A 26,306-nucleotide genomic window follows, 5' to 3' on the forward strand; every position below is an offset into this window, starting at 1 on the left:
AAATCATAAATGTGGAATGTTATTAAGTTTTTTTTGAATAAAAAAATGGTTTAATTGGATACATGAGTGATGATTGGTTGACAGTGTAAAAATATTTTACACGGTCAGTGCATCATCCCTTTTCTCAATTTAAAAATAATTTACACTAAGGGTGTGTTTGGTTCGAGGTAGAGCGAGGGGAGGGGAGGGAAAATTCAAAATGAAATGTGTTTGGTTCAATTTTTAGGAGGGGAGGGGGAGCAAAATCCCTCTAAATGACACTTTTTGCGTTCCCCAAATCGGGGGATTCGGAAGGGAGGGGAGGGGATCTGAGTTTTAATATTAATTAAATTAATATATTTACTAAAATATCCTCAATTTTATTTTATTATTTTAAGAATATTATTTTCTTTTATGTTCTTACTTTTCTTTTTGTGATTTTTTCTCTATTGCTTCCATCAACTTATTATAATTATTTTTCACCTTTAATTTTTTATTTTATTTTTTTATTTAATAAAAATTATAACTACTATAATTTTTTGTTTTTTATTATAATTTATTTTATGTATTCAAATGTTATCAACGCATAGTTTATTTTGTGTCGAGAGTTATAAGACGAATCAACTGTACTCAATTTTTTTAATATTATGCGATAAGTTATCACTTTTTAATCACTCAGTTATACAAATATTATTTCCAAGAAAATATTTATGAAAATTTTACAATTGAATATCATATCACATATATAAAATTACAAGGATAAAATTGTAAATTATTATTAAAATCTTTCCCCTCCCCTCGTGAACCAAACATATTTTTAAACGAAATCTCTCCCCTCCCCTCATTTGGACCAAACATATATACTCCCTCTGGTCCCATTTATAAGAAAAAATTCTTTTTTAGATACATTGAATAAATAATGTATCTGGACAACATACTGTCTAGATACATTATTTATTCAATGTATCTAAAAAGAGAATATTTTCTTATAAATGGGACCGGAAGTAGTATATAATTACAAAAAATACCTCCCCTCCCCTCCCATTCTCTTCCCTTCATTAAAATCCCTCCCCTCGTTTGAACCAAACAGACCCTAATAGACCGGTAACCATAATTTTTTTCATAATAAAAAATTGTAGTGTGAAGTAACTAGCGAGGAGTGTGGTGCCGTTTGACTAAGCAGCAGTACCCAGCGAGCGAGGATGCAAAGCCAACAAGACAACGACGACGGCCCACCGCCCGGATGGCAACCTATTCCTACTCCCCAACGCCCACCGCCACTTCCATCCGGTCAGTTACTATTCATTCACTGATTCTACTACTCATAATAATCTTCCTCTCTTTCAATATTCAAAGCTACCCTTTTGGATTTTACTATAATTTCTAGTATTTTACTAAATTATGTGCTATTACTATCAGCTACTGCACAATTCATGAACTTCACGATCATTGTTTTATATCTTGTCATTGTTTTTCTTGCTTTGCCCTCTTTTATGATTGGACAAGTAAATTTTATGTATATGTTTGTTTATGTGAATTTTATGTTTAACAAATGTTGTTAAATCGCGGCTATAGCAGCGTTATATTCCTATAGTGTAGCTGAAATTTGAGAAACCACACTATTATTTTGAGATACGCCATTTAGTACAAAATGTTGTTAGGTGGCGGTTATAGCAGCCCTATAGCACTATTGCATAGAGGAATTTTAACAATCTGCAATTGACAACAGACGAAATTGGGTATTAACTTGTTCAGTCTGACTAGGAAAGCTGTGTGAACAGGTTTTGCTCAAATGGTTTGTGGTTCTTGTAGACGTCTGCTTTCGTATCCATCGGGTGCCAAACATGTCAAATGTTCATGCTGTCAAACGGTCAACATTGTATTAGAAGGTCAGTTTTCTTTCTTTGTGCTTCTTTTTTCTGCGAAACTTTGCATTTTAATTTTAGTTTTGTTATGCATATGATTGAGTGAATGCTACTTTCATAACCGGTCAACATTGTATTACAAGGTCACTTCACTTTTTCTTTGCTTCTTTTTATCTTGAACATGTAATTTTTGTGAAACTTTGTATTTTAAGTTCAGCTTTTTATGCACCTGGTTGATTAAATACTTTCATAAACAATTTCATGATGGGAAGAACAGTCCTGCTATTGGTAGTTGCGTGCTTGCTTGTGCAAATAATTTTGTGTAAAGAAACATGACATGGCATTATCCTTTTGTGTGGTAAGCTATTTATATAATAGCTCATTTCTTCCTCGCAGCTGATCAGGTTGGGCAAGTTAAGTGTGGGAGTTGTACGCTATTGCTAATGTATCCATATGGTGCTTCACAGGTCAGGTGTTCATCATGCCGGTTTGTGACAGAAATTGGGGTATGTTAACTGATGTCATTCACTAGTTTTCTTTCAATGTGGTTTACAGAATAGAATTTGAAGTCAATATAAACCATATAACCAAATGCAACTTGATTTATGTACATATGGTTCTAAGGTTTACCAACATATCGCCATAGAACAACTGTTTTTTCCATTTAGATGTTCATATTCTCCTGATTTTTGTGCAGGCAAACAACAAGCGGCCTCCATGGTCTGTACAACAAAGCAAACCAATTCCTCCCAAAGCTAGCTGTTAGTGGCCTGTCCGTTGTCCCATTAACGCGGCCATTCTTGTATTAGAAATTAGGAACGAGGGTGCTTGTGTAACGAGATGTATAGATCTTAAATTTGCTATATGTGCGGAATAATTTATTAATGTCAAGTTTCAGAATTAATTTAATGAGTTTTTAGGCTCTATTTTGGTTATTTCAATAATCTGTAATTCTCACTTTCTGTTGACAACTGTAATCATAATTAGGCTTTGTGTAAAAAATCCTAGTGATATCAGAGTGGCAACAAAGCCATTTGCAGATATCTTTTATGGTGAAAGAGAAGGTTGTGGTTCTGTAGCTTATTGATATTTTGGACTGCTAGAAGAGATTAAATTGGATAACTCCGTTAAATGATGGTGTTTTAATATGGACGAGAGCTATGTGGATTAGACTTAAACCTGTGGACGAATGTGGAGGAATTTCGCTAAAGTCAGTAACCACCAGCCAGAACAAGAAGAAGAAAAAAAGGATAAATAGCAGCATGTGGAGTAGTAAAGCATGAAAACCTGATAAATGAATTTCTTAACATAACCACATATTTGTATTGTATATTTTCAAAAGCTGATTGTAATAAAGGATTAAAATATAAGTGGAACTATGCAAAAGAGACTCGCAAGTCTCCGATTTATCTATAGTAACTTCTTTTCCAGTGAAATATTATACTAGAATAAGCAATTGTAGCTGCATCAAAAGATCTCTGTGTATTGCATCTTCAATCATCGGGTGGGAAATCATCGTCCGAGGTACTCTCCAAGAACGAACCAAGAGTCTTCCTTAGCATGCTGAAAGTTTTATCATCCTGTGACAAAATAATCATCAGTGAGAAAAGCAGTGAGAAAAGCAGAGTAACCTAAGACCATGTGCAATGGTTGTGTTGAGTTGAAGTCAACATGCAAAATTTCCTCCAATGGTGTGTTGAGAGAGGTGTTGAGTGTGTGTTGGAAGAGAGAGGTGTTGAGAAAACTCAACACAATTGAGGCTGACGCAGGGGGCATGTGGCAGCTTCTGGATGGCTGAAACAGGCGCGTGGGGGCCACGCGGGGACAAGGGGAGTTGGCAAATTATTTTTATCCATTTAATCATTTAAACTCAATTATTTCATTGCAAATTATTTTTTTTTAATTTTTTTTTTTACCAAAATTCATGATTTTTTTTCTCTATAAATAGAGACTTTGTTCATTTGATTTGGACATAGAAAAAAAAAACCAAATTTTTCACTATCTTATTATTATCTTTCTATTAGTGTTTATTTTGAAGTTAAGTGTCTTTTTTTAGTGAAATGGATCCCAATAATTTTGTTTTTATTACAAAAAATTAAAAAATAAATTATTAAGTATTTAGTATTTTATTTTAATTTTAATCGATAATTGTAATTTTATGTAATCATAAAAGTAAAAATAAAATTTAAATAAGAATATGAAAATAAAAAGTGGTGGGGTAGGGTGTTGAGTGAAAAACCATTGGAGAAGGTAAAAGTTGAATGAGTGTTGAGTTATTAGGTGGAAGAAAGAGAAAATGATGTGGAGTGTTGGGAGTTGAAAAAGTGGGTGTTGAGTGTTGAAACCATTGTACATGGTCTAAGTAAGCACATGAATGAGAGACAGGCAGAATGCTGCTAAAAATCTAGTGCTGCTAAAAATCTAGACCATACTTCTTAATAGCAACTACTAATATACCTTTTTCTTCTTTTTCAGTGACCCTTCAAGTTGGGTAATTTTATCATTGCAGGATTTCTCTTGTTCGGATATCATAGATTTTTCCTTCTTCCCTGAAATAATCATAGAGTTGTAAGAAAATGTTATACTAGAATTAAAATCATAGAATGCTAATTGTTGTTGTCTATTTATTCATAAATAAACAAGGATAAAAATGTATAGCTTACTTAGTTGCTCATATCTCATGAATAGCTTTTCCTTTTCCTCTTCAAATTTGGAAATAATATCTGTAGATAGGAAAAAGCAATTAGCATCTAACCAGGAAAGAATGTGATTATATCAAATAAACAAAGATGAATTGCCATTACATATTCAAATTTAACAGCTAATTTCATATTAACTATTACTTCTACAGATTTCAGCTGCTGTCAAAATCACACTACAATTAATTTCAGTCTTTTAAATGCTCAACTCTCACAACATATTACGCAAATTAATCTTCAGATGATGATGTTACAGAAACTACCTTGAAAGGCCTGAAGAGAAGTAGCTTTCTCTTTGTAAAAATTCTCATGAAGTGCTTGAAACTTAGTAGTTTCATTCTTCAAGGAACTTTCAAACTGCATGCATTGTAATCAAAAATCAAAAATTTCTTTTCCTACTAATTACTCAGTTATCTGCATCATTCATAAACTAATTTTTTATTTAACAAACCTCTTTGGAACTCTTTGAAAGCGCCTTAGCAAAAGTTTGCCTAACATTAAAACAACAATAAACTCTTTCAGCACAGTGAATCAGAAACAGAAGAAAAAAAAAAAAGCGCTGAAATGCTAACACTTCATTTAATACTGATTTCAAATATCATAGTACCTTTCCTTCTCAAATTTGGTCCTCAATCCCTCAATAGTAGACTTAATCTCAGAGGCAACACTATCAGAAACAAAAATCACCAATTACAAACCAATTTTCAAAAATTCTTAGATCAGAATTTCATTTTATACTAATTTCAATCTAGAAATGCAATTCCATAACAAGGCTCGGAGATTCAAAAAATAATAATAAAAAATTTCTAAAACGGAAACAGAAACAAACAACATGCATCGTTAAACATCTAGATCAGCGAAAGCATCTCACACATAGGAACCATTCCAAATATAATCTTCAAAGCTCACACTAGAAAATGAAAAAAAACAAAAAAAAACGTATCAGTGAGATCTAAATGCAAACTCTTTACCTAGAAATAGTCTCTTCGTTCTTCTTTTGTCCATCCTTCTGTGCCTTATCTCTTATCAGGTTCAGCGCCGACACAATTCCTTTGAGATCACTGCAAATTAACAATAGATCAGAAACTCGATTACGATTCAAACCAAAAACAGAAACAAAAAATCAAAATCAAAAACAGTGAAGACGAACTCAGAGATATCAAAATCCAAATCGAGATCGAAATTCTGTTTATCTGATCGGTTCTTCTTTTCAGTTTTGTTGCGATCGAGTTCGGATTCCCGTTTCCTTGACGCTGCTTTCGTAGCTGACATTGCGAGTAGTTCGAAATTCTGTGAAGAGACGTTTTGTTTTCAGAGTCGTTGCGATTTTGTTGTGATATTTATCTTATACCGTATATACATCAACTTTTGGCGCCAAGTTTAAGAAATTTGATAAATTTTTATATTCTCTTTTTTTATTTCTTTGATAAATAAATGCTCAGCCACTCATTCAATTACGAAAACTAGTTGTGCAATAAAGAAGTACTTGATTATTTCAATTATTAATTAAAATAAAATATATTATAATTAATTTTTATTTTAATCCTCTATAAAAGTAATATGATTATGATGCATTGACAATATAAATTTTTTACACATAGTAGAGATGTTTAATTATTAATAAAAAATGAAATTCATAATCACATTCTTATAAATGTGGAACCAAGTGATAATGCATTTTCAATATGATCAAAACTAAAGTTTACAATTAGATTAGCTTTTGGAAAATAAAGAGGAATTCATGGATATACAGTAATTTAGGAATTCATGGATATACAGTAATTTTATTATTAATTAATTATTGGAATTAATTGTAATTTGTAGTTAGCTGACCTTGCATATTTGTATTTACTGTAAATTTGTAAGTAGTCTAAATCAACATCCTACAATAAGGCAGGGTTGATCTTGTGCAGTTATAATTTTGGTGTGTACAATGACACCCTGAAGTAATAGAAAGGGAATATATTCCTTGCCAATTCTTACTGTGGCATCGGAGCTAGATGATTAAAATGGTGAAAAACTAGAGAATTTTGAAAAACATGAGAAGTATTAGAATTCTCTAAAGTAAAAAAACTCCCTTTTTTTTTTCTCTCTTCAAATGATAATTTTGAGAATCAGATTAGCCATGTGCAATCGTGAAGCAAGAACTACGACATACAAATGGGCACAAGGCATGAAAACATCCCTTCTTCCAAGAAGGAAATGGGGATTCGGGATGTGGCGATCAACGAATCAAAGAAAAAGGCCATTTAATTAGAAGATTGGTGGATTGTTCAACCATGATTGTGTCATGGATACTATAGTCATATATTTGTAGGGGTCCTATTAAAGGCAAGGGGAATATGCTGCTAATAAGAGACGGAATCCTTACACTGTCGGTCTTTATAAACAGGGACGGATCTAAGTAGAGTAAATTGGGGTCAAGTGACCCCCCTTATTTTTTTTTCTTTAAAGTTAATAATAATAATTATTGATATATTGACCCCACATAAAATATTCTAATGTGTTCACACCACTCATTTACTTTAAATTTTATCCTCTAAGAAACATAAATCTGACACTTAATTTTACTTTATTGTTTTTATTTTCAAAAGTAAATGCAAATTAAAAAGGCATGAGAAAGTTGTATAGTTTTTTTTAACTAAATCTGCATAATACATAGAAAGTGATATATTTGATGGTGTTGAAAATAAATTTTTTTTACAACACTTTTAAAATATGAAGACACGTAGAGAGCAATTATAATTCTTGAATATTAAGTTGTCTTCAATTTTTTTTATATACATTAGTATTTTGTTTTGTAATATTTAACTTTTTAGATATACATTATCATTATTTTACACATAAGTATTTATATGTTTTTTTATGAATAATTATATTATTTGATTCTAATTTTTATATAAAAAATTGACCTTGACCCCACTTATTAAAATTTCTGGATCCGTCCCTGTTTATAAATACCTCATCCATAACATGAGAAAAAACAACTCAGAACATACTGTTAGAACAAGATTTGTTCTGATCAATATTCTTAGTTTTGATGATAACAAGGATATGAATTTTGTGTGAGATAATGTGGTACTCTAATACACTGAAATTTCCCTTTCAGGAAATATATGAAGAGTATGCACAAATCAGCGCTCAGAAGCTTTGACTCAGAAGGTTCAGCATGCAACATCAGAACATGGTCTGGCAAGACATCAGAAGATGGTCAAAGCAGAATCAGAACATGGGTCTATGGAAGCATCAGAAGAACTTGAGATCAGAAGCAGAACCACTGAAGTTCTCATGGTATCACGCTCAGAAGCACTTCAAGGTCAGAAGACAAGAAGCATAATTCAGCGCTCAGAAGTTATCATCTTAGTTTTGATGATAACAATAATATGAATTTTGCTTAAGATAATATGGTACTCTAATCCAATGCAATTTCCTTTTCAGGAAATATATAAAGAGTATGCATAATTCAGCGCTCAGAAGCTTTGTCTCAAAGGGTTCAGCATGCAACATCAGAACATGGTCTGGCAAGACATCAGAAGATGGTCGAAGCAGAATCAGAACATGGGTCTATGGAAGCATCAGAAGAACATGAGATCAGAAGCACTGAAGTTCTGATGGTATCACGCTCAGAAGCACTTCAAGGTCAGAAGATGCTTTGCACCAAGCTGTTTGACTCTGATGATATTCAAACGTTGTATTCACAAACATCAGATCAGAAGAAAGTACAGGTGGCAGGCTACGCTGACTGACAAAAGGAACGTTGGAAGCTATTAAAGGCAACGTCAGTAGACACAGCGTGAACAAGGCTCGAGGTAGTTGACAAAAGCGTGAAACATTACATGCAATGCTGTACGGAATACGCAAAGCATTAAATGCTCCCAACGGTCATCTTCTCAAGTGCCTATAAATATGAAGTTCTGATGAGAAGCAAGGTTACTAATTCTTGACGATTTCTGTAAATATTAACTTGTTGAAACGCTGTTCCAATCAAAGCTCAGAAACTTCATCTTCATCAAAGCTCACTACATTGCTGTTGTAATATATTAGTGAGATTAAGCTTAAACGTTAAGAGAAATATCACTGTTGTGATTATAGCTTTTCAGAAGCATTTGTAATACTCTTAGATTTGATTACATTAATTTGTAAGTAACTAGAGTGATCAAGTGTTGATCAGGATACTCTAGGAAGTCTTAGCTTGTGTCTAAGCAGTTGTAATTAGAGTGATCACGTGGTGGTCAGAATACTCTTAGAAAGTCTTAGCTTGTGTCTAAGCATTTGTTCCTAGAGTGATCAGGTTGTGATCAGGATACTCTAGAAGACTTAGTCGTGGGCTAAGTGGAAAACCATTGTAATCTGTTGCGATTAGTGGATTAAATCCTCAGGTGAGGTAAATCACTCCATGGGGTGGACTGGAGTAGTTTAGTTAACAACGAACCAGGATAAAAATAATTGTGCAAATTGTTTTTATCGTTCAAGTTTTTAAGACTACACTTATTCAAACCCCCCCTTTCTAAGTGTTTTTCTATCCTTCACATACACGAAATACCTTGAGAATATATGGTGCTCACTGAAAATAATATTTATGGCCACCTTCATGCTAGTGAGCAAGCCCTTCAATTGCAAGACCCAGACCATAGAAAAACCCTAAAGCGTATGGTGCTCAATGAAGATAATATTTCTGGCCACCTACATGCTAGTATCCACCAGTAAATGAGTCGCTATGAACAACTTTTGTCGTTTCTTCGTAGCCACGTCAAGAGGGGTGACCCCGTGAGCACAACCAACAGATGATAGTTAGTCTTACACGCTCTCAAAGACGGTCCTAAGTAAGAATAAGGTCAAAAAAAAACTTAAGGTAAATTAAAAATTGAATTAAACACCTCTTATCAAAATACGCGTAAAGCAAAAAATAATAATTAAAGATAAAATAAAAATGTCAAAAACCCAAAGATAAGGGAAATATTACCTTAGAAAGAAAGATGGAAGAGTACTCTCAAAGACTACTACGTTGAAAAATAAATAAATAAATAAATGAATAGCATAAACATTGTGTTGATACGTAAGATGTCATGTGAAAGAAAGAGAAAATAAAATGTTAAACGATTGTTTAGTTTAAAAATGTGAAAAATATCATTATTAATATCTGAACAGAAAAATGAAAGGTGCTTCTATGTTATCTATATTTGGTTTCAGTTTTGAGGCATCTAGAATTGATTCTAGACGTCTAGAATTGATTTTGACGTGTTTGGTTAATCTAAAGCAGAATTGATTATGCTTTACAGAATTGATTCTACATGAAGCTAGAATTTGTAGCTGATTTTTAAACGTAATTTTTATCTAGAATTTCTTATTCAACTCACTTTTGCAAAAACTAGTAACAAACCCATGCATACGCACGGGTTCTGGTTTGGTACGCGCATTTGTTTAAATAATATATTTATTTTAAATCAAAATTAAAATTTGAATAAAAAATTTTAGATCATAAATATCATTTTTTGAATATAAAAATATTTAGATCAATAATAGATTTTTTCCCGTATACAAATATTATTTATGTTTAGGTATCATTTAGAAAAATATTTAGATCAATAACAAATTTTCATATATAAAATTATTTAAATTAATAATATATTTTTTCCCGTATACCATTTTTTAATCAAAATTTTTTGGATCACAAATACAATTTTTCATATATAAAATTATTTAGATCATTAATAAATTTTTCTCATGTACAAATATTATTTTTGTTTAGGTATCATTTACAAAAATATCTTAATCAATTGTAAATTTTCGTATATAAAAAATATTTAGATCAATAATAGTACTTTTCCCGTACACCTTTTTTTAATAGAATTTTTTGGGATCATAAATACAATTTTTCATATATAAAAATATTTATATCATTAATAGATTTTTCCCATATACAAATATTATTTATGTTTAGGCATCGTTTACAAAATATCTGAATCAATTGTAAATCTTCGTATATAAAAATATTTAGATCAATAATATTTTTTTTCCGTATAGTCGTATACATTTTTTGAATAAAATTTTATTGAATCATAAATAACATTTTTCATATATAATAATATTTAGATCATTAATAACATATATTAATATAATAATATTTTGAATCATATAAATTAAAGTTAATGATAACTGACACACACTTTTGTATTTTATCCAATAACACACATTTTTAGTATATTTTTTAATTCATTTTAATTGAAATATTTTTTAAACTAAAATTATTATTATTTTCTTTAAAAATGATGTAACTTAAAATAAAAATTATTTTAAATTATATTTCTTTGTTATTAATATTTAATTATTAATAACGAAAAAATATTATTTTAAATGTAAATTGACAATTATTTAAATGATTATAATAATTTTTTTATTAAAAAATAATTTATTGAAATATTTTGATTAATAATTTATTAGAAATAATAATAATAAAATAATAAAAACGGAAAGTTAAAAGTAAAAAAGTGGAAAGTTAAATGTGAAAAGAAAAAAGTGAGTTGAAAAGTGAAAAAATAAAAAGTGAAAAGTGAGTTGGAAAGTGAAAAGGCCGAAAGTGAGTTGAAAAAAATTAAGAAAAGACATTTTTTGTCCCTAAATTATTAATTTACATTAAGATAACAAAAGGACAATAGTGTATTTTTTTAGAACATGTTATTTTCTTATATTATAGATTTCTCCAAACATAAATTACATTTCCTTTAAGTCACTTTTAACAAAAATTAATTTTATATAATCAATTCACTAAAAATCATTTTTTTTCATAGACCAAAGAGAAAAAAAAATCTAAATAACCATGTTTAAAAAAAAAATTACTCCAAAAACCAGGTTTTCGGGAAAATTACTTGTATGACCAGGTTTGGGAGGTGGCCTACCCGTAGGAGCCACCTCCCGTGGCGCCAACACACAAAATCATATACACATGCGCCACCTGGGGTGGCTTGAATGTGTAGTTTGAATGATGAAGGCACCTAGGGTGGCGCCTAAGTCATTCCTTTTTCTTTTTTTTTTGTTTTATTTTAACATAATTAAAGAATATTTATATTAAATAAGAAAATAAAATGTGAATGAAAAATATTAATTCATTGATTAATTAAAAGGTTATTACCATTTTGCCTCCTGCCATATAGGCAACTTTTGGTTTACTTCCTGTCATTTTTTTTTGTAAAATTAACCTTGCCAAATGAAGATTCTGTCGTTTTAGACCTTGGCAGCAAATGACACACTCCAAGTGCCTATGTGGCGCGCTGACTGGATAAATTTTTTGTTTTTTATTTTTTTATAATTCCAAAAATGTTGATTAAAAGAGAGGGGTGCTACCACTAGGCCAATCAACTTGTTTTATTTTATTTCCAAACTTAAATGTTTCAATTACATAGTACCTCTTTTTCCAAACTTGAAAGGGCTAGTATAATAAATTAATTTATAATAAATTTAAATTAATAATAATAAATTTATTCGAAGATATATTCGAAGATATTTTGAATAATTAATATAAACCATTAGTTAATAGAGCTTAAAGATAGTGCACTGTCAGTGTAAAATTCTTTACACAGTCAGTGCATCACAACCCTTGAAAATAAATACTTTAAATGTTATTTAAAGAAAAAGTCAAACATTTATAAAAGTTTAATATTATATTGTTATTAATTTATAAATTGTACAATATAAACTATTATTAATTCAAAATTATTTAATAGTTTCCAATTTATTATGTAAAATTGTTATATAAACCATTATTGTTATATAAACCATTATTTAATAGTTTCAAAATTATTATTGAATAGTTTCAAAATTATTATTTAATATTGTTATATAAACCATTATTTAATATTATACTGTTATTAGTTTATTAGTTTCAAAATTATTTAATTCACAAGGAAATTATTTCTAATTTATAAACTATTATTTTTAATTTTAGAATTTTAGTCCATTAATTTATAATTATATTACTAAAATTTATAATTTGTAAATTATTTTTAAAATTTATAATTTATAATTTAGTACAATATAAACTATTATTATTTAGTCCATTAATTATATTACTATAATTTAGTACAATATAAACTATTATTATTTAGTCCATTAATTATATTACTAAAATTTATAATTTAGTACAATATAAACTATTATTATTTCCAATTTATATAGGGTCTAAAAATATACTATAGGTTCATTTTTTTAATGTTTACGTATTTATATACTATGGGTTCATAATATACTTTAGGTTCTAATGTTTATTCTTAAAATATACTATAGGTTCATTTATATTATTTAAATTTGTATTAATTCACATTTTTTAAAATATTATTCAAATATATAACATGAACATTATTTAAATAAATTTATTATTATTAATTTCAATTTATTATAAATTAATTTATTATACTAGCTCTTTCAAGTTTGGAAAAAGAGGTACTATGTAATTGATACATTTAAGTTTGGAAATAAAATAAAACAAGTTGATTGGCCTAGTGGTAGCACCCCTCTCTTTTAATCAACATTTTTGGAATTATAAAAAAATAAAAAACAAAAAATTTATCCAGTCAACGCGCCACATAGGCACTTGGAGTGTATCATTTGCTGCCAAGGTCTAAAACGACAAAATCTTCATTTGGCAAGGTTAATTTTACAAAAAAAAAAATTACAGTAAGTAAACCAAAAGTCGCCTATATGGCAGGAGGCAAAAATGATAATAACCCTTTAATTAATTAATGAATTAATATTTTTCATTAACATTTTATTTTCTTATTTAATATAAATATTCTTTAATTATTTAAAATAAAACAAAAAAAAAAAAGGAATGACTTAGGCGCCACCCTAGGTGCCTTCATCATTCAAACTACACATTCAAGCCACCTCAGGTGGCGTATGTGTATATGATTTTGTGTGTTGGCGCCACGGGAGGTGGCTCTTACGGGTAGGCCACCTCCCAAATCTGGTCATACAGGTAATTTTCCCAAAAACCTGGTTTTTGGAGTAATTTTTTTTTTAAACATGGTTATTTGAAAATTTTTTTCGACCAAAGACACCCTAAGAAGAGCGGAAAAAACGAGTATCCAAAAGTGATTATTGACAACACTTTCCTATAAATAAAAGTGTATAACTAAAGCATGTTCCACTGTTGTCTCTCGAACGGTGAGTGAACCCACCCACGTCTTCCTTTTCTCTCTCTGGTATGTCTCTCAGACTCAAACCTGAATGCTTTGTTTTTTTATGTGAATATGTGAGCAGTAATTAGTTAGATCTGATATCTATTTTTGTATTTTTCACATTGTTCATCACTCTTAGTTCAGACATGTAAGCTAGTTATTATTTTCTTGTTTAATTGCATCTATGAACTTAATGCCCCCAAACTTTCTTTGATTTACTGTATTAAGCTGGTTTTGTGACTAATCTCTTGTATATTCAGGTTTATCAGAAACACTAATTAATCAGTTAATTAATGGCGTTTGAGCAAGAAGATTTCTTTTCCAAAGAATGGAATTCCATAGGAAGTTCTATGAGTCTGACAGAGACAGAGAAGAACTGTGAGAGTTGTTTTGATTGTAACATCTGTTTAGATTTTGCACATGAACCAGTAGTTACACTCTGTGGTCACTTATTCTGTTGGTCCTGTATCTACAAATGGCTCTATGTGCAAAGTGCTTCTCTTGCACCTGATGAGCCACCACAGTGTCCAGTTTGCAAACATGAAATATCTCACACAAAAATGGTCCCTCTCTACGGCAGAGGCCAGACCGAAATTCATCGCGACCGTGACCGTGACGGGAAAATTAAGCTTCAAGATGTTTCTATACCACCAAGACCAGCTGCTTCAGGAATTCAGTCTCTGTTTGCAATGGCAACATTGTCTCAAAGGGGTCAGCAGCAGCAGCAGCTGCTTCCATACCGTAATCCTTATCAAACTCAAAATATTAACCAAGAAAATGACGCAGCTGAAATGATGAATCTTGGTACCTTTATGACACCAGTATTTCCACACTTTATCTTTGGTAACTCAGAAAGTTCTGATCATGTGATGGGAAGTAGTAGCTCTAGGTGGAGAAGGCAAGAGATGCTAGCAAACAAATCGTTGAACAGAATATCATTTTTTCTCTTTTTATGCTTTGTACTGTGTTTTATCTTCTTCTGAACTAGCAATTGAGTTGAGTTTATTTGTAAAGAAGCACTCCACAGGTGTAAGCATAAAGAACTTATGCTCTTTAGGCACTTGGCTATTATTAGTATAAAATATTTGAGCTGAATGTATTGTAGTTCAAAGCAATTTGTTAATTTATGAGTTTTATTTATGAGATGTTGGCATTACTATTATTATAATGGGTTTATCCAGTCTAAGGAATAAAGAATGCATCGTATGGGAATCATATAAATGATTCCTGGGCGGTGGTAATAGTCTTGTCTATTGTCTACATGTTCGACGTGCCTATATAAATTTTTTAGCATCTTTGTAACTTTTCAATTTTAGGGGTTTCTCAAGGGATCTTGAGATTTTGCTATGAGAATTTCTTAGGTAGACACAATTCTAAGAAATAGTTTTACACACAACCAATCATAAAATTTTAATTAATTAAAAAATAAAATTTTAATCTTCTATCTCCTTCATAATCACAACCACCCATGAATCCAATTAAAAAAGAAATTAAAATTTAAATAAATTTTAAATTTTCTCTCTCCTTCATAATGAGTTGTCTTATTTCTATTGGTTATAACTAAGAAGAAGGTTTTATGTCCGTGTCCATGCAAGAATTTCTCTTTTGCTATTCAGAATTTGTGTAGAGAGTGGATGCTTCTCCCGCTCATTGCTCAGGGCATCTGCTTTGTACCTTTCCCTCCTCTAAGAGTGGTGCGTCGACGAGCTATGAGGACGGCGAACTTTAGGTGGAGTGTGATTGTCACTTCTCTCTCCAGAGTTGGGTGGGAGAGTCCGATGTGTCTACTTCGGTTGCGATTCGACGACTTTAGCAATGCTCTGCACAGTGAGGCTGCGCCTACTGGAGCCGATTGCAATATTACTTCGTGGTCGCTGCACGAAGTCGTCTCATGTGTAAGGTTGATTCTCTGAGGAGCAAACTGTAGGTTCTTTTCAATTATGAGTATCTTGTCCGTTAAAACTTAGGAGTTTTGTTATTATACCAAGGTGTATATACTATTCAGGAGGTCATGCTCCTTGCATGCCTAGGTTGATTTTCCTAGGTTGATTTGCAGTTGTTAAATGTACGAGAGCATCTCGTGCATCTCGTGCTCAGGAATTAACAGTTGTAAAGTAGGTAGCTGCGAAGGTTGACTTGGCAAAATTGTTGCATATGTTGGAAGAACGGAAAGGCTTGGAACGTTCCTCGGTCAGTTCTTGGAGGAACAAGATCTTCTTACGTAAGAGTGGACAGAGAAGTTACTACAACTGAATTGTTCTTTACCCAAGAGAGAGAGGCAGAACTTTGTTAGCTTTCAACAGCCATATCAACAGTGTGGTGTTGAGCGATAGATCGGGTAACCCTCTATGTCAACATGACTTTAAAGTTAGTTATCTGATAAGTTTGAAAAGAAAATTAGAAGGTGAAGTTTTGTTAGCTTTCAACGGTCATAACAACAGTGTGATGTTGAGCGGCAGATTAGGTAACCCCCTATGTCACCATGACTTCAAAAGTTAGTTATCTAATATGTTTGAGAAAGAAATTGGTGTTTCGCGGGAAGAAGATCAGTGATATGTCATCCGTGAATAAACGGTGGTCTTCGTAAAGACATGGCTGGAATCAAGAGTTGTTTTCCACAAACGACGTCAATGTTCTGTTAAAGATTTATAAATATGTAGTAAAGTGATGAAATGAAGTCTTAGTAAGGTGGAACAAGTTTCCGGTATTGCCTGAGAGATAATGGACCTGTAAAGTTAGCATTCAAACTCAAAGTACGTTACTCAGTAAAAAGTAGTATGAGAGCGAAAATGAATTGAATACATGAAATGGCACGAAGTGATCATTATATAATATAGTCAGTTAAAACCACTCACGTGTGATTTGGCATATTATGCGGCGATTAGATCCAAGAGTTAAAGATTTGATGAAAAATATGATTGTATATTTTCTCCAAAGGTTAGGGTTCAACTATTATGTATATCTTCTCTTTAACACCTATTATTGGACTTTTTTCGTGAGTCTCGCATACATCCTTGAACAAAATGAATAATTTGTAAAGAAGCATTGCACGTAAGCATAAGAACGAGACTGATTGGATTGTTGTATCATGTATGTTATTAGGCTAAAGAACTTATGCTCTATCGAATATGTCAAGCTAATGGAGAACTGAAACTAGTGTGAAAGGTAATAGAAAGCATGGAGAAGATGAAGATTTCACCATTCAATCAATAATTCTATTACAGATTATTTTCAGTTAGTTATCCAATCAACTAACTCTTATCCTTTTATCCTTATATAGCCAATGAAATAACAGGATATTCTATCTCTAATACACTAACTACTAGATTCTATCCTATAGCTCTAATATGCTCTTCAGGCACTTAGTTATTATTAGTATACATATTTGAGCTAGATGTGTTGTAGTTCAAGACAATTTGTTAACTTATGAGTTCGATTTGATGAGATATTGGCATTATTATTATAGTTATAATGGGTTTATCCAATCTAAGGAATAAAAAATGCACCGGATGGTAATCATAATGCCGTAAAGGATGGGATAAGATTCACGTCTCTCAGCAAGCAATGTGCTGTCCAGGGTCCCCTTAACAACCACCATCACACGATACATGTGCAGCTCGCATATTGTACTTTCTATTTTTTAAACTTCATAATATAATGCTTAAGATAAAGACCTCTAAAATTAAGATGAATCATAGAATTGTTTGGGTTAATTTATTGTGTGACAATCAGAACTTTGTTTCTTAAACTTATATTGGTTTAGATTATAAAGTAAAGAATAGGTTAAATATTTTTAATCTTTAAAAATATTATTTCCATTTATAAGTAGTTTGGTAAAAAAAAAATCATTTTAAACTATAAGTCATTTTAAGATGAAGAATAAATGTTTATTTACTCATCATATATTCGGCCGTTTATTTTTTTAATAAGCAATTTGAACCTAGCGTGTTTCGAACACAAGACTTTGAGAGGAGCACACTCTCAAGATCAAAGCGTTTTACTGCTAGATCACACACACGCACACCATTCGATCGTTTATTATTACTCTCTATTCTTTTAATTTTTTCTTTCTCATTCAACGTCAAATACTTTTTTTAGGTTATGTGAAATGATTAAAACTTCAAAAAAAAAATTAGTAAGGAGCTTTTAAGTTTAATAGTTTAATTTATTTTTTTTATAAAAAAATTAACAAAGAACGTTAAGTACAACATGCGAGAGTGTTAGAACTACCAAACAACGAAATTCATCAAAATAGAGTAAAATAAACGAAATAAAATGTGTAAAATAGTTTTATTTTGATTGACTATCATTTTAAAATGATTATATAGTTCAAAATTTATAAGGAAACAATGTTTATGTTGACCATATCACGTTGGGTGGTTGCAACGTCTGACGTTCAGCTCAATGTCTTATATTTCAAGACATGTTTATCTCACATGTTGTAAAGGAGGACCGTCAAGAACAAATCAAAACTATGAGAAAGATATAATTTTTTGAACAAACACAAGAAATTCTATTAGATTTTCACGGAAGAGAGAGGAGAGGGAAGAAGAATAAGAAAATCAGGATTGATTATAATTATTTTACTATTCACTTTCTTAATAAGGGTTTACAGATTACAAGTGAATAACAACAATTAACCTCTCTCTACAACTTGAGAGAACTAGTTTATTTATAGACTACTAAGCTAAATTAACAAGATAACCTAAATAATTGAGCTAAACAAACAAATCCAATTCAAAATGCTAACAATCCTAGCATTTCGACTATTGCATACTTGAGCGTACTTTGACTACAACATGTAGGACTTAGACATCAACATGTGAACAGACTTCAACAACGTGCTTAATCTCTGTCGAACAAGAAGCTAACCCTGTCGAGATACTATAGTGTAACTGTAATCCAAAATCTCACAAATCTCCACTTTGGAATAAACTATACAACATCAAGGAAACAACTCAGCTTTCTTCGTACAGCTTTATCAACTGCATACAGTGGAAAAACTTGCAGCTTGGCAATGTCTTGGTGATCAAATAAGCAGCATTATCTTCAGTTGAAATCTTCAGCACTTGGACTTCTCCATGCTCAATTATTTCTCTGATGAAATGCGGCCTTACATCAATGTGCTTGGTTCACTCATGATAGGTTGAATTCTTTAACAGATGTATCACACTTTGACTGTCACATTTAACAGTGATAACTCGACCTTGAAGTTTCAGGTCCTTAGAAAAACCTTCAAGCCACAATGTTTCTTCCATAGCTTCAATGAGGGCAATACATTTTGCTTCGGTGGTTGATAAGACAACAATCTTCTAAAGTGTCACTTTAATGCTTGCCAGTGTGTCTTTTGCTCATAGACCCATTTATGTACCTTAGACTCCACTTTAATGCTCGTCAGTGTGTCTTTCCAAGTTTAGCCATATATCTTCTTACAAGGCTCACTTTATACGGCATGTCTGGCCTCATATAGACCATAACATACATCAAAGAACCTACTATAATAGCATATGGAATACTATTCATATAGGCTCTTTCGGCTTCATTACTAGGACTTTGATTCATACTCAACTAGAATTGAGGATTTTTCGGTGTTACAACAGGCTTTGAGTTCGACATACCAAACTTGTCGAGTATCTTCCATAGTTTTGTTGTAACACCCCGATATCCGCTGCACGCATCAACCGTGTCGGCCAACCGAGCATGTTACCCGGCTTAATCAATAATCCCCCTAGGTCCGCTTATCGGCTGCCCAGGAAATATTGTTTTTGCCTCCCGCAGGAATCGAACCATGTACCTAGGGGTTAAGTACATATTCATAGCAATTCCTGCTACCAATTGACCATGGTCAAGTGGTAGCAGGAATTGCTATGAATATGTACTTAACCCCTAGGTACATGGTTCGATTCCTGCGGGAGGCAAAAACAATATTTCCTGGGCAGCCGATAAGCGGACCTAGGGGGATTATTGATTAAGCCGGTAACATGCTCGGTTGGCCGACACGGTTGATGTGTGCAGCGGATATCGGGGTGTTACATTTGTCTCTTAAGATAAGCATAATCTCGACTTATTTCTATCTCTCTGGTGTCAATCCCAAGTATTCTGGATGCAGCTCCCAGGTCCTTCATGTCGAACTCATCACCGAGTTCAACCTTCACCTTCATTACATCCTTGACATTGTTGATTGCTATAACAATATCATCCACATAAAGCAACAAAATAACAAGTGAATTTCCAGGTCGAAATCTAAAATACACACAATGGTATAACTGGCTCCTATTGAAACCTATGTGTGTCATTAACTTGTCGAATCTCCTATTCCATTGTCGAGGAGTTTTTTTTAGTTCATATAAAAATCTATTCAGCTTGCACACATGATCTTCCTTTCCCTTTTCTGCACACCCTTTAGGTTTCCTGATTAGAATTGTTTCATCTAGATCACCATACAAGAAATAAATATTCACATCTATTTGTTCCAGATCTAGGTCAAACTTTGCCATTATGGCAAGAAGCATTCAAATGGATATGTGCTTCACAACAGGTGAGAACATATCATCAAATTTGTCTCTTTCTTTTTGAAGGAACTCACTAGCAACCAAGTTTTCCTTGTATCTCTTCGACATCACTCATTTGATTCCTTTCTTAACCTAGAAATCCACTTACAACTGACTAACCTAGCCCCTACAGGTTTCCCGATCAACTCCCAAATGTTATTATCAAGAAGAAATTTCATCTCATCATTCGCGGCCTTCAGTCATTCAGTCTTATTTCAACTTCTTGCATATTCCTTTTACTCTCTGGGTTGTTCACCAAGGATCTCACTTCTAGAGATTTTAAGGCAAAAGCTATGAGATTTGCATAACCTTTGAGGTGGTTTGATAACTCTTCTCGACCTGTCTCTAGTCAATAGGTAGTCATTATCATTTTCCTCATCTTCATTAGCAACTTCTACTTCTTCTTCGACTTCATCTAGTTTATGCAATCCAATATCACTATGTTCCACCTCAACATGAATCTCTTTATGTTCCAACTCAACTTCAAAGATTTCTACATTTTGACCAGCATCATCAATTTTCTTGAACATCATTTCTGCTTCATTGAAAACTACATTTCGACTTGCGATACACCTCTTGTGACATGGCTCTGGGCACCACAACCTATAAGGTTTGACTCCTATAGGGTAACCCATGAACATGCATCTCAAAGATCTAGATCCGACCTTATCTTTCCTAATGTGAGCGTAGGCTACACATCCAAATATTCTTAAGTATGTCGATATTAGATGGATGTTCCGACCAGACTTCTTTAGGTCTCTTAATCCCCACGACAGTCGAGGGACATCTATTTATCATATATGATGTTGTCAAAACAACCTTAGCCCAAAACACATTCTTCAATCCAATACAAACCAACATGCATCTAACTTTTTCCAAAATGGTTTGACTAAACCTTTCAGGCAAACCATTTTGTCGGAGAGTACATGCAATAGTTTTGTGCCTTTCAATGCTATACGTAACACAGTAGCTATCGAAAGCCTCATTGCAAAATTCAAGACCATTTTTGTTCCTCAACCTCTTGACCTTTCTGACATTTTGGTTTTCGACCAGAGACTTCCAACTTTTGAAATTTTTAAAAGTTTCATCCTTAGTTTTCTAAATGAATACCTGTAACACCCCAAATCTACCCGATAATTATACGGAAAATCAGAGTATAAAATTCAAAATATACAATCATTTGGGATATCACATATTCATCATTCAAAACAATTATGGCTTAATTGTCTTCACATAGATACATAGCACATGAATTTGAAACGATAATCAAATCATTACTAAAAATCACTTTATCAAAATACTTATTTTATCTCGCAGCGGAATTCACAAAACTTCACAATGATTTATTTTAATCATATTATCTTCACAAAACATCTTTGATTACAAACCAAAGTAAAACATCGCTAAAATCCAGCAAACATAACAATTAATAAAACAATCGTTTATCCCCCCGAGTGCTACGTATCAGAGCAACCACAAACTCGACTCACCGTGTCTAAATCTTCATCGAAGCTATCACCTGCACGTTACCAGTATAAAGGTAACGGCGAAACAAAAGAAAGGGGTGAGATATCAAACAATATAAAGAGGGTGATGATAAACAATATATTTAGGTTTAAGTTATAATAATCATCACTTTGCGGTATAATCATTACCGTCTAACTTCACCGTTTTCAATTAAAATAACATACGTAAAAATATCTCACATAAATTCATATTCAAATTTCACAATAATTCACATAAGTTCACACGTCACACCATATAAACTCGTAATCACACAAATGAAATGCGACTCTAACAAATGCACATGCATGTGGTACCCGGGGCTTCAGCCCCCATCGCCAATTGCCAATAAATAAAGGCATCAAAACAGGCATAAGCCTCCGTCGCTGTTTGTCAATCCAGGCCGTCGCTACAACATGCAATTCATGAGACACTATGAAATGCAACAAATCACAATCAATCACAAAACAACGTCGCATTAGGCATTCGCCTACATCGCCAAAATATATCAATCATTACTGATAATTACTCGTCACTTTAATTCTGCATTTCACGACAATCCCAAAATCATAACAACGCATCGTCACTGGACATAGGCCTATAAATTATTATCACCATGTGACAACAACAATGTACACACACAACAATCAACAACAACAACAACAAATCATCACGGATAACACAACGACAATTCACAAAATTCATAATATTCATCGCGTCACAACATCGCTGAAACATCACAAAAATACGGGTATCGAATCATTTCCGGAAAAACTCCTATTTTATTCTACTCAGTTAAATTAGTTCCAATCTACCATTTATTTTATACTCACTAAGTAATTTACTCTGCTATTTCAACTACCTGTACTGGTGTATCCTTGCCAAATATTTCTTCTGTTACTCAAGATCTTCTAAACTTTATATTAATAATATTAAATCATTAATAATATTATTATTATTTCTGTAAGAAAACAACAAGTGATATCTACTTTATGAAGTTACGTTTCAGTAATTGTTTCACAATACAATTCCAAATTTTTTTTGTATCAATTGCATCTCTATGATCAACATAGACACTTCAATATCAAGCTAGTGCACAAAATACCCTACTGACAACTCTTATTATATATAAGGGTAACTCTTATGCATCAAATTGGTTAATGGTCTGACTGAAGTAATTATAAAACAACTCTAAAGGGTCAAATACTTCCAATTTTAATCTTTACAGCTCATCAGATTTAACTCTAAACATCTCAGAAACAACTCTGACAACCTTATTGACAACTCTAACAGAATTGAAAATCGCTTAAGTAGGCCAAATAATTCAAATATTATCTCTCACTCAAAATTCTTAAAAATATTATTATATTTATAATACTACATTATTATTATTATTATTATTAGAATAATTACTCTTATAAGCTAATGACTTATGAGTTTATATATATGGTCATGAAACATCATTGTAGTGCCAATTTTCCTTTTTAGCTATAGTGCCACTAACGTATGCCAATGTGGATGTTATAAGTAGTATAATTACTGTATGCTAACATATAGTCGCCCTCCCCTAACAGATGTGTGGGTCCGTCCCACTTTTGTTCTTTACCAAAGGACGGTTGTCCCTCCTCATAGTGGCTCTCGTCCCTTAAATATTTCTTCTTCACCGTTTTAATTCCCAGACACCGTTTTTCCTTCCGGTCTCAATTTTTTCCATCAAACAATTTCTAATTTCAGAAAAGTTATTATCACACATCACGATTCTATTCTCACCTTAAAATTATACTCATCTTCATCGGTCACAAATTCAATCACGTCCAGAATACAAACAACACCGACAATTAATAATCACATATTAACAAAGTCATTCACACATAATTCATGCAATCATCGAAAACCGATTTGAACGAACACAGACATCACAATCATACAACACATTGAGACAATATTAATCCCATAAACCCAACATACGATTCATCATATCCCCGTTTATAGAGCAAGAACCCCACCCTTACCTTAGATTCGGAGATCGCCTCTAATATCCGATTGAGTGCAAGCCTTTTCCCAACGATGCCAAAACCGCGTTCCTCTTTGTCGGCAACTTCGTTTCACGATCTATTCTCCCAAAAGCCAAAACCTTCTTTTCCACAAAACCTAATTCCATATATTCTCCTTTTTAATCCAATAAATCAAATAATAATAATATAATTACTATTATTTCTTAATGGGCTTACTAATCGTACACCACCATATTGCTATATATCACACCACAACTAAACCAAATTAAATAATATTATTACTAATATTATTTTCTTCAACCAAAAAAATCCAACTTTAATAATTATTCAATTAACCGTCTAAATAGTCCAATTCTGCGTCTTATAATATCACTTATAAATCCAACTTCGATCGAATTTCCATATTAAATTCTTGAATAATTTATTTAAATAATTAAATAAATTTTCGGGTGTTACAACTCTCCCCCACTTAAAAGATTTTCGTCCTCGAAAATTCATCCGATACCACCATCCTTAACACATTCTTCACATCTAATCCTTCGATTCAACGACAACCCGATCATGGTTTAAATCCAATACTTATACCTCAATCTTCCAATACGATTGCAACATAATCCTTACTAACTTGCCAACCATTTTAACAATATCTTGAAACAACATCTTACAACGTAGAAATAGCTAGCACTTGCTTACATCTGGTTATACAATCTCACCTCATCATCCTCAGCAACACATTCAACGCCAAACACATACGCAATTCTTATTTCCATATTCAGGTGTCCTTCGCTACCGAAGCACCAACAACTTACAACCGAATCATAACCGAGGAGTACAACTTCTCCCCCACTTAGTTCCAAACCAACTCCTACAACAAGCTATCAAAAACAACAAGCACCGACAGTGTTGTACACACTTGTCGCATACTAAGGGATAAACAACAATTAGACGACTCTGGCCGGACAGACCTGTAACACCCTGGATTTCCGCTTACCCCGCAGGGCTTCCGGCCTACCAAGCATGTCACCAGCTTAATCAATAATCCCCCTAGGTCCGCTTATCGGCTGCCTAGGAAATATTGTTTTTGCCTCCCGCAGGAATCGAACCATGTACCTAGGGGTTAAGTACATATTCATAGCAATTCCTGCTACCACTTGAGCTAGTTTAATCAATAATCCCCCTAGGTCCGCTTATCGGCTGCCCAGGAAATATTGTTTTTGCCTCCCGCAGGAATCGAACCATGTACCTAGGGGTTAAGTACATATTCATAGCAATTCCTGCTACCACTTGAGCTATATGGTCAAGTGGTAGCAGGAATTGCTATGAATATGTACTTAACCCCTAGGTACATGGTTCGATTCCTGCGGAAGGCAAAAACAATATTTCCTGGGCAGCCGATAAGCGGACCTAGGGGGGATTATTGATTAAGCCGGTAACATGCTCGGTTGGCCGACACGGTTGATGCGTGCAGCGGATATCGGGGTGTTACATTAAAAAGGCGCCTTTTAATGTAACACCCTACTAGCTCAAGTGGTAGCAGGAATTGCTATGAATATGTACTTAACCCCTAGGTACATGGTTCGATTCCTGCGGGAGGCAAAAACAATATTTCCTGGGCAGCCGATAAGCGGACCTAGGGGGGATTATTGATTAAGCTGGTGACATGCTTGGTAGGCCGGAAGCCCTGCGGGGTAAGCGGAAATCCAGGGTGTTACAAGACCGACCTGCTCTGATACCACTAATGTAACACCCCAAATCTACCCGATAATTATACGGAAAATCAGAGTATAAAATTCAAAACATACAATCATTTGGGATATCACATATTCATCATTCAAAACAATTATGGATTAATTGTCTTCACATAGATACATAGCACATGAATTTGAAACGATAATCAAATCATTACTAAAAATCACTTTATCAAAATACTTATTTTATCTCGCAGCGGAATTCACAAAACTTCACAATGATTTATTTTAATCATATTATCTTCACAAAACATCTTTGATTACAAACCAAAGTAAAACATCGCTAAAATCCAGCAAACATAACAATTAATAAAACAATCGTTTATCCCCCCGAGTGCTACGTATCAGAGCAACCACAGACTCGACTCACCGTGTCTAAATCTTCATCGAAGCTATCACCTGCACGTTACCAGTATAAAGGTAACGGCGAAACAAAAGAAAGGGGTGAGATATCAAACAATATAAAGAGGGTGATGATAAACAATATATTTAGGTTTAAGTTATAATAATCATCACTTTGCGGTATAATCATTACCGTCTAACTTCACCGTTTTCAATTAAAATAACATACGTAAAAATATCTCACATAAATTCATATTCAAATTTCACAATAATTCACATAAGTTCACACGTCACACCATATAAACTCGTAATCACACAAATGAAATGCGACTCTAACAAATGCACATGCATGTGGTACCCGGGGCTTCAGCCCCCATCGCCAATTGCCAATAAATAAAGGCATCAAAACAGGCATAAGCCTTCGTCGCTGT

At 32.8% G+C, this 26,306-nt stretch overlaps 3 protein-coding genes across 3 annotated transcripts; 2 read left to right on the forward strand and 1 right to left on the reverse strand.

Annotated features, from left to right (window-relative positions):
* Nucleotides 1-1,104: 1,104 nt before the first annotated feature.
* On the forward strand, nt 1,105-2,770 carry LOC131607487 (protein LOL2). Its single transcript, XM_058879490.1, has 4 exons — nt 1,105-1,269; nt 1,761-1,868; nt 2,241-2,350; nt 2,542-2,770. Exons 1-4 carry the CDS (start codon nt 1,182-1,184, stop codon nt 2,608-2,610), a joined length of 375 nt encoding a protein of 124 aa, XP_058735473.1. The 5' UTR covers nt 1,105-1,181; the 3' UTR covers nt 2,611-2,770.
* A 347-nt stretch (nt 2,771-3,117) lies between these two features.
* LOC131607486 (uncharacterized) lies at nt 3,118-5,846 on the reverse strand. Its single transcript, XM_058879489.1, has 8 exons — nt 5,694-5,846; nt 5,515-5,604; nt 5,151-5,210; nt 4,995-5,034; nt 4,807-4,900; nt 4,508-4,567; nt 4,302-4,393; nt 3,118-3,424 (listed from the first exon to the last, which is right to left on the reverse strand). Exons 1-8 carry the CDS (start codon nt 5,813-5,815, stop codon nt 3,338-3,340), a joined length of 645 nt encoding a protein of 214 aa, XP_058735472.1. The 5' UTR covers nt 5,816-5,846; the 3' UTR covers nt 3,118-3,337.
* Nucleotides 5,847-13,663: 7,817 nt separating this feature from the next.
* LOC131607489 (E3 ubiquitin-protein ligase RMA1H1-like) lies at nt 13,664-14,886 on the forward strand. Its single transcript, XM_058879491.1, has 2 exons — nt 13,664-13,740; nt 13,977-14,886. Exon 2 carries the CDS (start codon nt 14,010-14,012, stop codon nt 14,697-14,699), a length of 690 nt encoding a protein of 229 aa, XP_058735474.1. The 5' UTR covers nt 13,664-13,740; nt 13,977-14,009; the 3' UTR covers nt 14,700-14,886.
* Nucleotides 14,887-26,306: the final 11,420 nt, after the last annotated feature.

Source organism: Vicia villosa, linkage group LG5 (genome assembly GCF_029867415.1).
Source record: "Vicia villosa cultivar HV-30 ecotype Madison, WI linkage group LG5, Vvil1.0, whole genome shotgun sequence".
NCBI classification, from domain to species: Eukaryota; Viridiplantae; Streptophyta; class Magnoliopsida; order Fabales; family Fabaceae; genus Vicia; species Vicia villosa.